We start from the raw sequence: 11,927 nt of genomic DNA on the forward strand, positions 1-11,927 counted from the left end.
CAAAACAACATTTTTAATATATTTACTGGTTTTGATATTTTATTTTATTATCTGCGATAATTTTTAAAATTTTCGTATAAAAATTACAGAAAATAATTAATAATTTGCTTATGCTTACCGGACCCTTTATTTTCATTAACAGTGTTATGCATCCATAAATAAAAAGAATTTATGTATTATATATATATATATATATATATCTGATTAAAATTAAACTGAGAATAATCATGAAATCCACAAAATTCACCTGAAAGGAATTGAGTCTCAGCCACGAACTCCGTTTTCTCTGATCTCTATATCTTTGTAAACCAATGTCGTAGACTCTAGATATTTCAACCTATGAATTCTCTTACATCAATCAAATATCAAAGGTTTCCACCATTAGGTTTTCAAGATAAATGGATTAGAAAATTTGACTCAAATCTTTTCAATGGTTCTTGTACTCCTTAGAAATATCTTTTAGTGCTAAGAAAAAGTTGTTTACTTCGGAAAGTTTCAAATAAGTGACCATTCCCTTTAAAGGGATTTTCATTCTAATTCAGTGTTTTTCTTGTTCTTGAATATTCCAACCTCTGGCTGTAGATTTTTACAACAAAGGCAAGCATGAAAATGGCCAAGGTTTATTTTCAGATTTGGTTCTCGAGGACATTTAAATGACAACATAAATCCTTTATCTGTTTCAGGTTGTTGAGATCTTGATAGAAAACGCAAATATCATTTTCCCTGTAACGAACTCCCTGCACTCTCCAAGCCCGGAGCTTGACCTCCGATCCATCGGAGGCATTACTCCAGGTACTCCAGGAACTCCGGCCTCCGAAACAAGCGGATCCTCGCCTCGCTTCCAGGGACACAGATCAGGATCATCCAGCGTCCTCGGGGCCTCGTCTAGAAGTTTATCCTCGAAACCAGACTCTACCCAGAACAGTCCAGCCTTGAATACCAAGTTTGGAGTCCAGGGTCCAGGGAGCAGTACTCTTCCAAGGGTCGGAGTAGACAACCTGGAGAAACGATCCGAGGAGAGGGATTCTACAGATCCTGTTACTCCGGGTACACCCTCAAATAGATGCAAACGAACACATTCATTTAGGAAAATGATCAATCTTAACAAATTCTTATTTAGATTTATTCAAATTACAAAAGAAAAGATTAGGCTCATGTTGTTAGGAACATAGGTCCCGTTTAACTATGGTAAAGACGACTTAAATCTCTAAAGATATGACGATCCAAAAGTTAAATTAGGTTTTTTACCTTAAATATAATTTTTCAATAGTTTATTTAATCATTTTGAAAAGAAAGAATCAAGTTAAAAGTTATAAGGTTTGGACTTCCTTTCAGGCTTTTCGACAGCGGTACTAACGACTTGGCATGGAACTGCAGGTTTACCCATAAAGGATGAGACTATGAAGACGACCTGAAATTCTGTATATGTGATGATTCAAACGTTAAATCAATTCTTTTACCTTGAAAGAATTTTTTTTGGTTTATTAATGATTTCACAACCAAAAACAAATTTACAGTTGCGAGGAATCATGGATATAAGGAAACAGACATTATAAATTACGTACAGTCGTCTCTTAAATCTCATCCTTAGTGGGTAACCCTGTATTTAGTTGGACTATTATGTTGAAAATCGACATTCCCTTAAATGCACTGAACACTGATTGAGAACAATCACTCACTCGCCTTTTTCTTTCTAATCCATTTATCTTTGACTCTATATTATCTAACAGAATTCGTGCCTTGAAATATTATAAGGTTAAACAGATAAGGGTTGGAAAACTAAAGCATGAGAGAAAGATATCACTTCCGTTAAAATCGCGGTTTATTGACTGATTATTTACATAGTTCATTTAGTGAACTCTCCGTGAGTTCTCTACCTGAGTTACCCGGCTTCCAGACTGCACGGCACGCTAGCCTAACTGCAGAAAGGCTGGATGGTGTAGTGGAGGGGGAGGAGGATAATCTAGGATCTGACCGACCCAGGTCTAAATCCTATCAGCACGGGATCAAGGTCGGATCAGCTGGTCAGGCTCCCCTGTCTCCTGTATCAAGAAGTCAGGCTGATTTATCAGCCTCATTACAGATGCTGGACTTTCTATCAGCTGATCTTCCAACCTCGTCCTCACCACTCAGAAGATCTAGTACATTAGCTCCCTCCAGGTAAACAGTAGCACCCTCCAAGTAAACATTAGCTCCCTCTAGGTAAAAATTAGCTCCCTCCAGGTAAACATTATCGCCCTCTAGGTAAAAATTAGCTCCCTCCAGGTAAACATTAGCGCCCTCTAGGTAAAAATTAGCTCCCTCTAGGTAAAAATTAGCTCCCTCCAGGTAAACATTAGCGCCCGTAGGTCTTTTTTTTGCAATAAACGTCAAAGTCAGTGGTCAGTGGTTAGAGTTTGAGCTATACAGGGAGTGTTCGCGAAAAATTAAAGCGGGTATAGACTTACGTCGAAAAGAATTCGATGGTGATCGCTACTAATCTTACTTCTATCTGTTGCGTCTATAAGGAGAAAATGGTTAAACACGACTCATACCGAAGAGCGTAGCGTCCACACAAATTCAGAAAGTTGCAATAATCGACTTAGATTGTAAATAGTTCAATTTTATTCCAAACAAATCATTTAGATAATACAACCTATAATCATCGCAGTTCTTACAACGAATTCATATATATGCAGGTTGATAATTCATAATATTATCATATTATAATATCATTTTACTTTAAAAGACGATTATTTGGCCCCTAGGCGTATCTTCTCTCGACATTACAAGGGTTCAGTGTGCGAGAGACACCTGGCGGCCAAAAATCGTCGTTTAAAGTACATCGTATATTAAAAGAATTAAAAATATTATGAAATATCAACTACATACGAATGCGTCGAAGAAAATTCGATGAGCGTAGGTTGCTATATCTGAAAGACTTGTTTGGAATTAAATTCAATTATTTACGATCTGAGTCGATTATTACAACTTTCTGAATTTGTATGGACGCTACGGTCTTCGGTATGAATCGTGTTTAACCCTTTTCTAATTATAGTCCAATTATAGACGCAACAGATAGAAGTAAGATTAGTAGCGATCACCCTCGAATTCGATTCGACGTTAGCCTATACCCCCTTTCATTTTTCGCAAACACTCCCTTTAAGTAATTTTGATTTAAATAACAATAGAAATGATTTTTTCATGATTTCTACTTTTTCATTTTTAATTTTTTGTTATTTCAGAATTCGTCGGACCCCAAACCGAGAAATAACCAAGAAGCCTCCATTACCCAAACTTATATCTGTTACTTCTCCTTCTTCTTCACATCCAATCTTTCCCAGTTTGGGACCCCTTTATGTAGAGGAGAAGTCAGCTGATCGTCATTCAGACCCTTCTGTTCGTCCTTCCGACCCTGCTGTTCGTCCATCAAACACGCTTGTTCGTCCTTCAGATCCGCCTATTCGTCCTATTGACCTCCCGGGCAAACTGACCCATTGTACTAGCTTGGGTCTTACCAGGTATGCACTATAAAGTGCACTTTATCATTCATTCTTCGTTCATGCTCAATTTAATCATAGTAGTACTAAAAAGTGATCTTTGTGATAAAATGCTTAATTAGCTCTTAATTATTGTACTGTACCATCGAGTTTAAAAGATACCCGCAATTTCTTTTAAACCACCACTTGGATATTCCTAGAGAAAAATCAAAAGCTTATACTGCAAAGCAAACCGAAATAATTACGCAATAAAAAGTAATTTTTTTCATTAAAAAAATGTTGAACTTCTTTCTAGGCGAGGATCAGAGACCAGTTTACAGATCCTTGAATACAAATCAAATATAGAAAATCAGGTAACAACATCAAGTTTGACATGTTTTACTAAATCAAATTTTTGTGTTGTGCATCTTGGAATCAAGCATAGATCTTCATCTTATGCAGGCAGACTTAAAGGGGCTGTACAGGAAAACTGAAAGGGGGTATAAGCTGAAATTAAACATTTTAGGTGTTGATCGAGACACATAAGAGTTCGATCTGATGTTCCTGTCTTAAGAAATTAATATAAAACTATGCCAAATTTATACGAAAATTCATATATATACAATTTTGCATAGAAATCGTATGTTTAAACAGATCAAATTCAGCAATACGCAACAAATCTGAAAACGACGATATCCCAGAAGAGCCTGAACAACTTAGATTTGCTCCTATTATTATTTGAATTTAATAACTTTTCCTTTTTAATAGATATAATTGATAATATAATTAACCGTGACCAGAACTCCCACCAATGGCAGGGCACTATCCTTGTCACATGTCTCAGTCTGTATCTACTCTTATGGGTCTCGATCAACTCATAAAATGCTTAGGTTTCAGCCTATATGCCCCCTTTCATTTTTTCTTTACAGTCCCTTTAAGGATAAATTCAATTCCTCTTCGATATTCCATGGTGTTCATACCTTTGCAGGAATAAACTATGGGATTTATTCTCAAATTTTAAAGTGCCCGCATTGGATATCGAGATTAAGCTCTCAAGATTATTAAAAGTTCAGAACAAGTTTGGACTCTTCTAGAGAATAAATCTTTCAACTCTATACCCTTAAACCATCTTTTTGCTTCATGCGGCCCATACTGAGCACCCCCCACAGTCCAACATGAAAATTTGCAAATAATATCCCATAAATTCGCACACACACACACAATCAGACATACCTTCCCGCAAACAGGGCACCTACCCCCAACGGTCAGTCTACACTCTACACTGTTCAAATCAATACAAATCAAAATGCAATGAAAATTATTTTAAACTAAAGCTGTTTATTAAATTCCCGGCTTTAAATTGATATTCAAATGAATTTATTTATATTGTAAACTCGAAAAGAAAAAGAAGAATATAAGAAGTTACAAGGGGGGGTTCAAGAAGCCTAATTTGGATTTCTTTTATGAATGGAAACCAATTTGAGGACGGACTTGTCTATTTCTTTAAAGGGTGCTTAAACAAAATTTTTGTCTAAAAATGAGGGAAATATATTTCAATATATTTCGTAAATTGTAAGAATGTTGGAAATATAGTTTAATATATTTATAAAGATATAAAAATGATTAAAGTATATTTTAATATATTTAGCAAGATATAAAAATGCTGGAAATGTATTTCAATATATTTAGTAAGATATAAAAATGTTGGAAAAATAGTTCAATATATTTAGTAAGATATAAAAATGTTGGAAAAATAGTTCAATATATTTATCAAGATATAAAAATACTAAAATATAGATAATTATATGTAGTAAGATATAAAAATGTTGGAAAAATAGTTCAATATATTTAGTAAGATATAAAAATGTTGGAAAAATAGTTCAATATATTTAGCAAGATATAAAAATGCTGGAAATATAGAAAATTATATGTAGTAAGATATAAAAATGCTGGAAATATAGAAAATTATATGTAGTAAGGTATAAAAATGGGGAGAAATGGTTCAATATATTAAGCAAGATGCTTCCCTTATCTTCCCTTTCCTATTCTCTTCTTTTCTAACCGTATCTTTTGAATTCCCATTTCCCTTCTATCCCCACCCCATTCATATTCCCCATTTCCTCTCCTATCCCCATCCCATTCATATTCCCCATTTCCTCTTCTATCCCCATCCCATTCATATTCCCCATTTCCTCTCCTATCCCCACCCCATTTATATTCCCCATTTCCTCTTCTATCCCCATCCCATTCATATTCCCCATTTCCTCTCCTATCCCCTTTAATTTTCCCCTTTCCTTTTGTATCCCCCATTTCAAATTTCCCTTTCCTCTCCTATTCACCCCCCCCTCAAATCCCGCCTTCTAGTTGCATGGATAGATAAATATAAGGAAACAGACACTATAAATTCTGTACAGTCGTCTCTGAAGTATCATCCTTTGTGGGTAACCCTGTATTTGCCTAAAACCAGAACTCTATATTTTGTAACTAAATCGTTATTTTCTATTTTGTTTTCAGCGACGAAACAATTCTGCGGATTCAGGAGTGATGGTGTCCCCTCACACATCTGGAGGAAGAGGAGGAGGTCTTCAACAAAACTTCTCTCGTCAATTTCCCCCAGGGACTGATAATATCAGATATCTTTCTCCGAACGGAGAAAACTTCCGCCATCTTCCATCCGAACCTGATCAAAACCAGAGCACTTCTCCCGAAGCTGAGCCAGGTTTTCCTGGAGTTGACCCAACCCGCCACACTTCCCCTGGAGTTGACCCAACCCGCCACACTTCTCCTGCGGTTGATTCAACCCGCCACACTGCCCCTGGAGTAGACGCAACCCGTCACACTTCTTCTGGAGTCGACCCAACCCGCCACACTTACCCTGGAGTAGACCCAACCCGTCACACTTCTTCTGGAGTCGATCCAACCCGCTACACTTCCCCTGGAGTTGACTCAACCCGTCACACTTCTGCTGGAGTAGACCCAACCCGCCACACTTCCCCTGGAGTAGACCCAACCCGTCACACTTCTGCTGGAGTAGACCCGACCCGCCACACTTCCCCTGGAGTTGACTCAACCCGTCAGCCATCTCCCGGCCAGGCTCGGGGTGGAACAGTATCTCCGATGTCCCGGACTCCGTCAGATTCTCGTGGTGCAGGGTGGGGGCGGGGATCAAGAGTATCTCCAGCAGATGATTTATCAAACAATACCAGTCTCAGTCTCAGGTTAAGCTATAATACAAGGTTTGCTCCAGTAAATATTGGAACTATGGCGTCTTCTATTTTTGAAAATGAAAAAATGACACAATTTTGCATAGAAAATAAAGTTTTACGACTCCTTAACTTTTTTTCAAGATATTGTTCGAATATTAATATTTGGACAATATAACACTTCTCTTTAAATCTACAGGGTGAGAAAAAAATTGGGATTAGTGCGTTGTACAAAACTACACCGTAAAAGAATTTTTTTCTGACAAAGTATTTTTTTCTGAAAAACTATTTTTCTTCTGAAATTGACTGTTTTCAATTCTATTTAGTGATGATTTTTAAGCACCATTATTTGCAGATTATTGTAATAACTCTTCTATTCTACAGGGTTCATATATTAGGTTAAACAAATATTGATTTTTAAAAAGATCCTCGAAATTGTTTTTTTTTGTAAAGAAACTTTCTCTTTTAAAACAATTAGAAATCATTTCTTTATTCAGTTGACTTCACATTTCACATTTGAATTCAGTTGATAATTTAAACATAGTATATTATAAATTTGAAAATATTTAGTGATTGTTCTGAGGAGAGTACATCTCGTTACGAAAATCTATCAACTAATGAAGAACAAGGGAGGAGGAGGGAAGAAAAAGAATGGACAGTAAACCCCAGGTTTGCTAAAACTTTATAAAATCGGAATTAGAAATAAGGAAATTGACTATGCTGTTAACTGTTAATCAAAAGATTGATTTTAAATCAAGAAACTTCAGATCAAATTTAATTAGTAATTTTTTGTATTTATAGTTCATTGCAAGGTTATAATGCAAGGAAAGTTATTTCCTTTCGATCCTTACGCATTTCTGTTCTTTATTTACGTAAATAATTTCTTTGCATGTTTTTAGAAATGGTCACACTAATAACAATAGATGGGAGAAATCAATGAATACAACTCATACAACACAAGATAATCAATGTATGGAGGACCGGCCAGCAAATGACCGGCTGCAGCAAGGTCAACGACATGACCGACCCGTATACAACCGGTCATATCGAGACAGTGGGCCTTATGAGAATGTTAACAGAGAGGTGAAAAAAAAAAATTTAAATAAATGTTCAGAAATACATTTATTTATAAAACTGCCATTTGTTGTTATATGAAACTTTAAGTTTGCATTGTGCTCGGGAAACTGTAGTGTTTGCCTCTATGCAAAGATGCAATGCAAGATTCAAAATGGTAACCTTAAAATCTTTTTCTGTTCAAATGTGAATTAGATATCAATGTTTATAAATTCAAAAAATTATTTTCAACTGTGGTTTCTCTACAAAAATGAATTGCTCATTTCTAGTGCAGGAAAAATTGCAGGAATTATCAGAACTAAACACTTTTCAACCTTGAAAACGATAAAATCATCCACATTATTGATAAAGGTTTCAATGGGTATCGTTGTGAATCAGGCATTGCAGGAGACTATGGGGGTTCAGACCCCCTTGGATTAGTCAAATCTATGATTTCTAGGGAGGGGGGGGGGGGGGGTCAGGTCTGAATGGGTATAAGCCCCCCAAATTTCTGTATACGCCATGTAAATGCTCTCAAAATTAAATAAAAAATTAAATGTGAGCTTAACAATCGGTTAAAAATATGTTTTCTAGGTTAATGACATTGAAAGAGATATAAATGAGCTGGAAAATCTTGTCCGACCCAACCAATCACGGACCTTGAACAGGTCACGTGACAAATGTTCTGACCAATCACAGTGCACAGATTTGTCCGAGGATACGACCTCTGATTGGATATCAGATCCTCCTGATCTACTCTGTGGTTCAGGTACAGGTAGGAATCAAATATACCTAGCGCCCCATTATAATTTTTTTTCTAAAACCTTTTTTTCTCTTCTTCGAAGAGTATTAGAAAAAACAACAAAAAGTTTCGGTGATTTTTCTGAATTGTGAAAAATTTACTAGAAACACGGGATTTGTTGTTTTACTTAAGCAGGCAACAGGCGGCCATAGGGAAGTGCATCGTTTTTAGGTCAATTTTTTAACATTCAAGGTGTTTTGGCTTTTCATGGCTTTAAAAGATGTTCTATGAGTTTGTTTTTATTACAGTAAGTCAAATTTGTTCCTCTATTTAAAGATAGTGACCAAAACGATATTTCAAAACGTTTTGGTTGATATCTCTGGCAATAGTAAAATTTCCAAAGGGTTTTTTTAAAACTTATCGAGCGTCATTCGATTTTGAACTAGATTTCACATCTCAGATACTTGTAAAACCTTGAATGATTAAAAAGTATTAAAAACCGTATCCATCAACCATCAACCATCAACCATTATTAGTAAAAAATATCTTACAACAAAACGTAAATCACTCGTAAATTAAAATTTCTAAAAATTTCTACAATTTTTTTGATTAGGTTTGCATACGTTAAAAAACCTGCTAAACTCAAGTCAGGCTTCTAACGTGTAAAGATGTGATCATCAATCATCATGTAACTTGACCTCCTCTAGATGTAGTTTAGTCTATGTACATTGTACAATTCTGTACAAAGACTAATGAAATATCATACAAAAAAGCCTGAAATTTCAGAAGAATATCGTTTAACATATATTTGTGTAGCATTCAAACATAAAAATAGAATATAAAAGTATGTATTGTTTTTATTTCCAATCATAGTCGTACTGCACAGAAACGTGCTTGTAAAGAAAGCTGTTTATTAAATTCCCGGCTTTAAATTGATATTCAAAGAATTATATTTATCAGATTGCTGGTCAATTATAATTATTCTGGAGGATTTGCCCTTGAAAAAATTTGTTAATTTCCTGAAATCTTTTATGGGGTAATGTTAACCTAAGTATTCCACAAGCTGAGACTTTTCATTTTATGAGATTAGCTAATTTTACTTATATGCATCAGATGACAACAATTTACTGATCTCTCATTGGTCGAATTTAGATATCTCTGAACTTTGACCAATAAGAGTTGATTAACTGCGTTTAACTACAGGGTGTCCCAAAAACATGGGAATTAAGTGACGAATTGGATATCGTCTTTGTTATGAATTAGCATTCTAATACCTAATTTCAAAAGCCATAATATTATTATGTCTGCTAGAGTTTATTTTATGAAAAGGGTAAAAGACTGTAAAGATGTGTCTATAATGTCTCCGCAAGATGAACAGTGAAGACGGACAAGTTTACTCTGTTTGTATACTGCAATTTTCTTGTTTTACTAAGTACAACCGTATGCAGTCAAAACATAAACAAACAAAATGTGACTATAGCAGACGAAACTCTTACAGATTACAGCTTTCTCGGTTGTTATCACTCTACTAAATCAAAGAATTATTTAAAAAGACGATATCGAATTCGTCACTGAATTCCCATGTTTATTGGGACACCCTGTATAATCAATAAAATTGAGATCATTCCGTTCATCTAAAAGTTTTCAGCTCTAATCGATTCTAAAATGTTTAAAGTTAACATAAACTTTTATATGCTTTAATTGTTTAAGTCAAAAAAGTCAAAATATGTTTTAAAGTCAAGTTTTGATTATGTAAAGCGGCGTGCAGATATACTGAAGTGTACTGCGTACACTGTACAGTGTTCACTGTACAAGGGTGATTAACGGTACATAGTAAAGTAACATGTAAAGGTGGCAGTACATTAAATATTAGCATTGTTTAAGAGCTTAGTCTGCATTTCCGCATCAGCACTTTTCCTCAGGGTTCATAGAGTTCATCGAGTACAAAACAACATTTTTAATATATTTACTGGTTTTGATATTTTATTTTATTATCTGCGATAATTTTTAAAATTTTCGTATAAAAATTACAGAAAATAATTAATAATTTGCTTATGCTTACCGGACCCTTTATTTTCATTAACAGTGTTATGCATCCATAAATAAAAAGAATTTATGTATTATATATATATATATAGTTATATCTGTGATATGTGTAAAGAGCTATTATTATCATTATTATTATATGCATTGTAAATGAATATCTTAATCAGAGTTGAATAAACATTTTTATTAAAGATTTTATTATTGATTTAGATATATGTTTTCCTTCTTTTTTACAGTATACTGATTTGGGAACTCAGCTTTCTCTGAAAACTATAAAAGTAAGTCAACCTAGTACTCAACTTAAAACTTTAACCCAAACTAAGAAAATTCCCGTGGTTCTTATACCTGAGTTTCTTAATTAAATGTTGAGACTAATATATGTAAAAGGGGTGAGTTTGTTATGATAGGACGTACAAAATAACAAACAAACAAACAAACAAAGACAATATTAAAATGTAACAAAAGGCCAAGAACTTTTTTTGTGCAAACTCAAGTTTCAAAACACTGAAAAATTTCAATTTAGGCCCGGCAACAAGTTAAGGTAAGAAACAATCAATCTTTCTTTTTTAAAATTCTGCTTCAAAGCACCTAATTTTTATGAAAAAAAGCTTAAAACTCTTCGTAAAACTTTTCAATATTTTAACCAGAATGCTTTTAAACTCCTGCATTCTCTGCAAATTCATGGCAATGCTAAATGCAATGAAAGCAGGTTTCAGTTTATAAAATAAATGAAAGGATCAAATGATAAGTAAGACCCCTAAGACTAGCAAAGGAAAACGACATTTGATCAATTGTATGTTAATTTGATGTTGTTATAAAGCAAAAAGATTTATCAATTACCTATTTGAAATATAACGATCGTCGTTGTTATACAAAGTTCGATAATCCATGGGTCACTGTATATGTAGTTTCAGTTCCTTAAAAAAATACGTTAATTTATGTACGTCTATGTGTTAACTGTGTATTATAAAGGTTCACAATTATTTCGAGTTCTTAAACAAATCAACTTCTTAAGTAATTCGACCACTTTCCCTTTAACCCACTTCACCCCCCCACCCTTCTCCACGCCCTCCCCCCCCCCCCCCCCCACACACACACATACTATGTGCTGCATAATTGAAATTACTAAATCGTAAGATACTAATCAGCTCTGATTAAACTTGAAGAAATATGTCAAAATATAACGAGAAATTTAGAGCAATTTATTTAACCAGTGTGTAAACAATTTACAAACACACACGTAGAATACGAGCGAGGGAAGGCACACCACACGTCAAGGTTTTAATGCAAGGAAAGTTATTTCAGAGGTGTACGCATCTTTTGTACTGCAGTGTACTTCTCTGGGCGGTAACGTAAACACAAGACGGATGTCAAAGCCTGTCATGGGATCCATCTTTCACATAAAAAAACAAGGAAATATTCTGG

The 11,927-nt window shown here is 34.7% G+C and overlaps 1 protein-coding gene across 1 annotated transcript; it reads left to right on the forward strand.

Moving 5' to 3' along the window:
* Window positions 1-609: 609 nt before the first annotated feature.
* LOC111710085 (mucin-12) lies at window positions 610-9,727 on the forward strand. Its single transcript, XM_023484109.1, has 10 exons — window positions 610-618; window positions 684-1,087; window positions 1,846-2,160; window positions 3,225-3,500; window positions 3,775-3,832; window positions 5,973-6,676; window positions 7,232-7,330; window positions 7,561-7,744; window positions 8,309-8,483; window positions 9,070-9,727. The coding sequence occupies exons 1-10, from the start codon at window positions 610-612 to the stop codon at window positions 9,120-9,122; spliced, it is 2,277 nt and encodes a 758-aa protein (XP_023339877.1). The 3' UTR covers window positions 9,123-9,727.
* The last annotated feature ends 2,200 nt before the right edge of the window (window positions 9,728-11,927 follow it).

The sequence above is a fragment of the Eurytemora carolleeae genome, unplaced genomic scaffold (assembly GCF_000591075.1).
Source record: "Eurytemora carolleeae unplaced genomic scaffold, Eaff_2.0 scaffold676, whole genome shotgun sequence".
NCBI classification, from domain to species: domain Eukaryota; kingdom Metazoa; phylum Arthropoda; class Copepoda; order Calanoida; family Temoridae; genus Eurytemora; species Eurytemora carolleeae.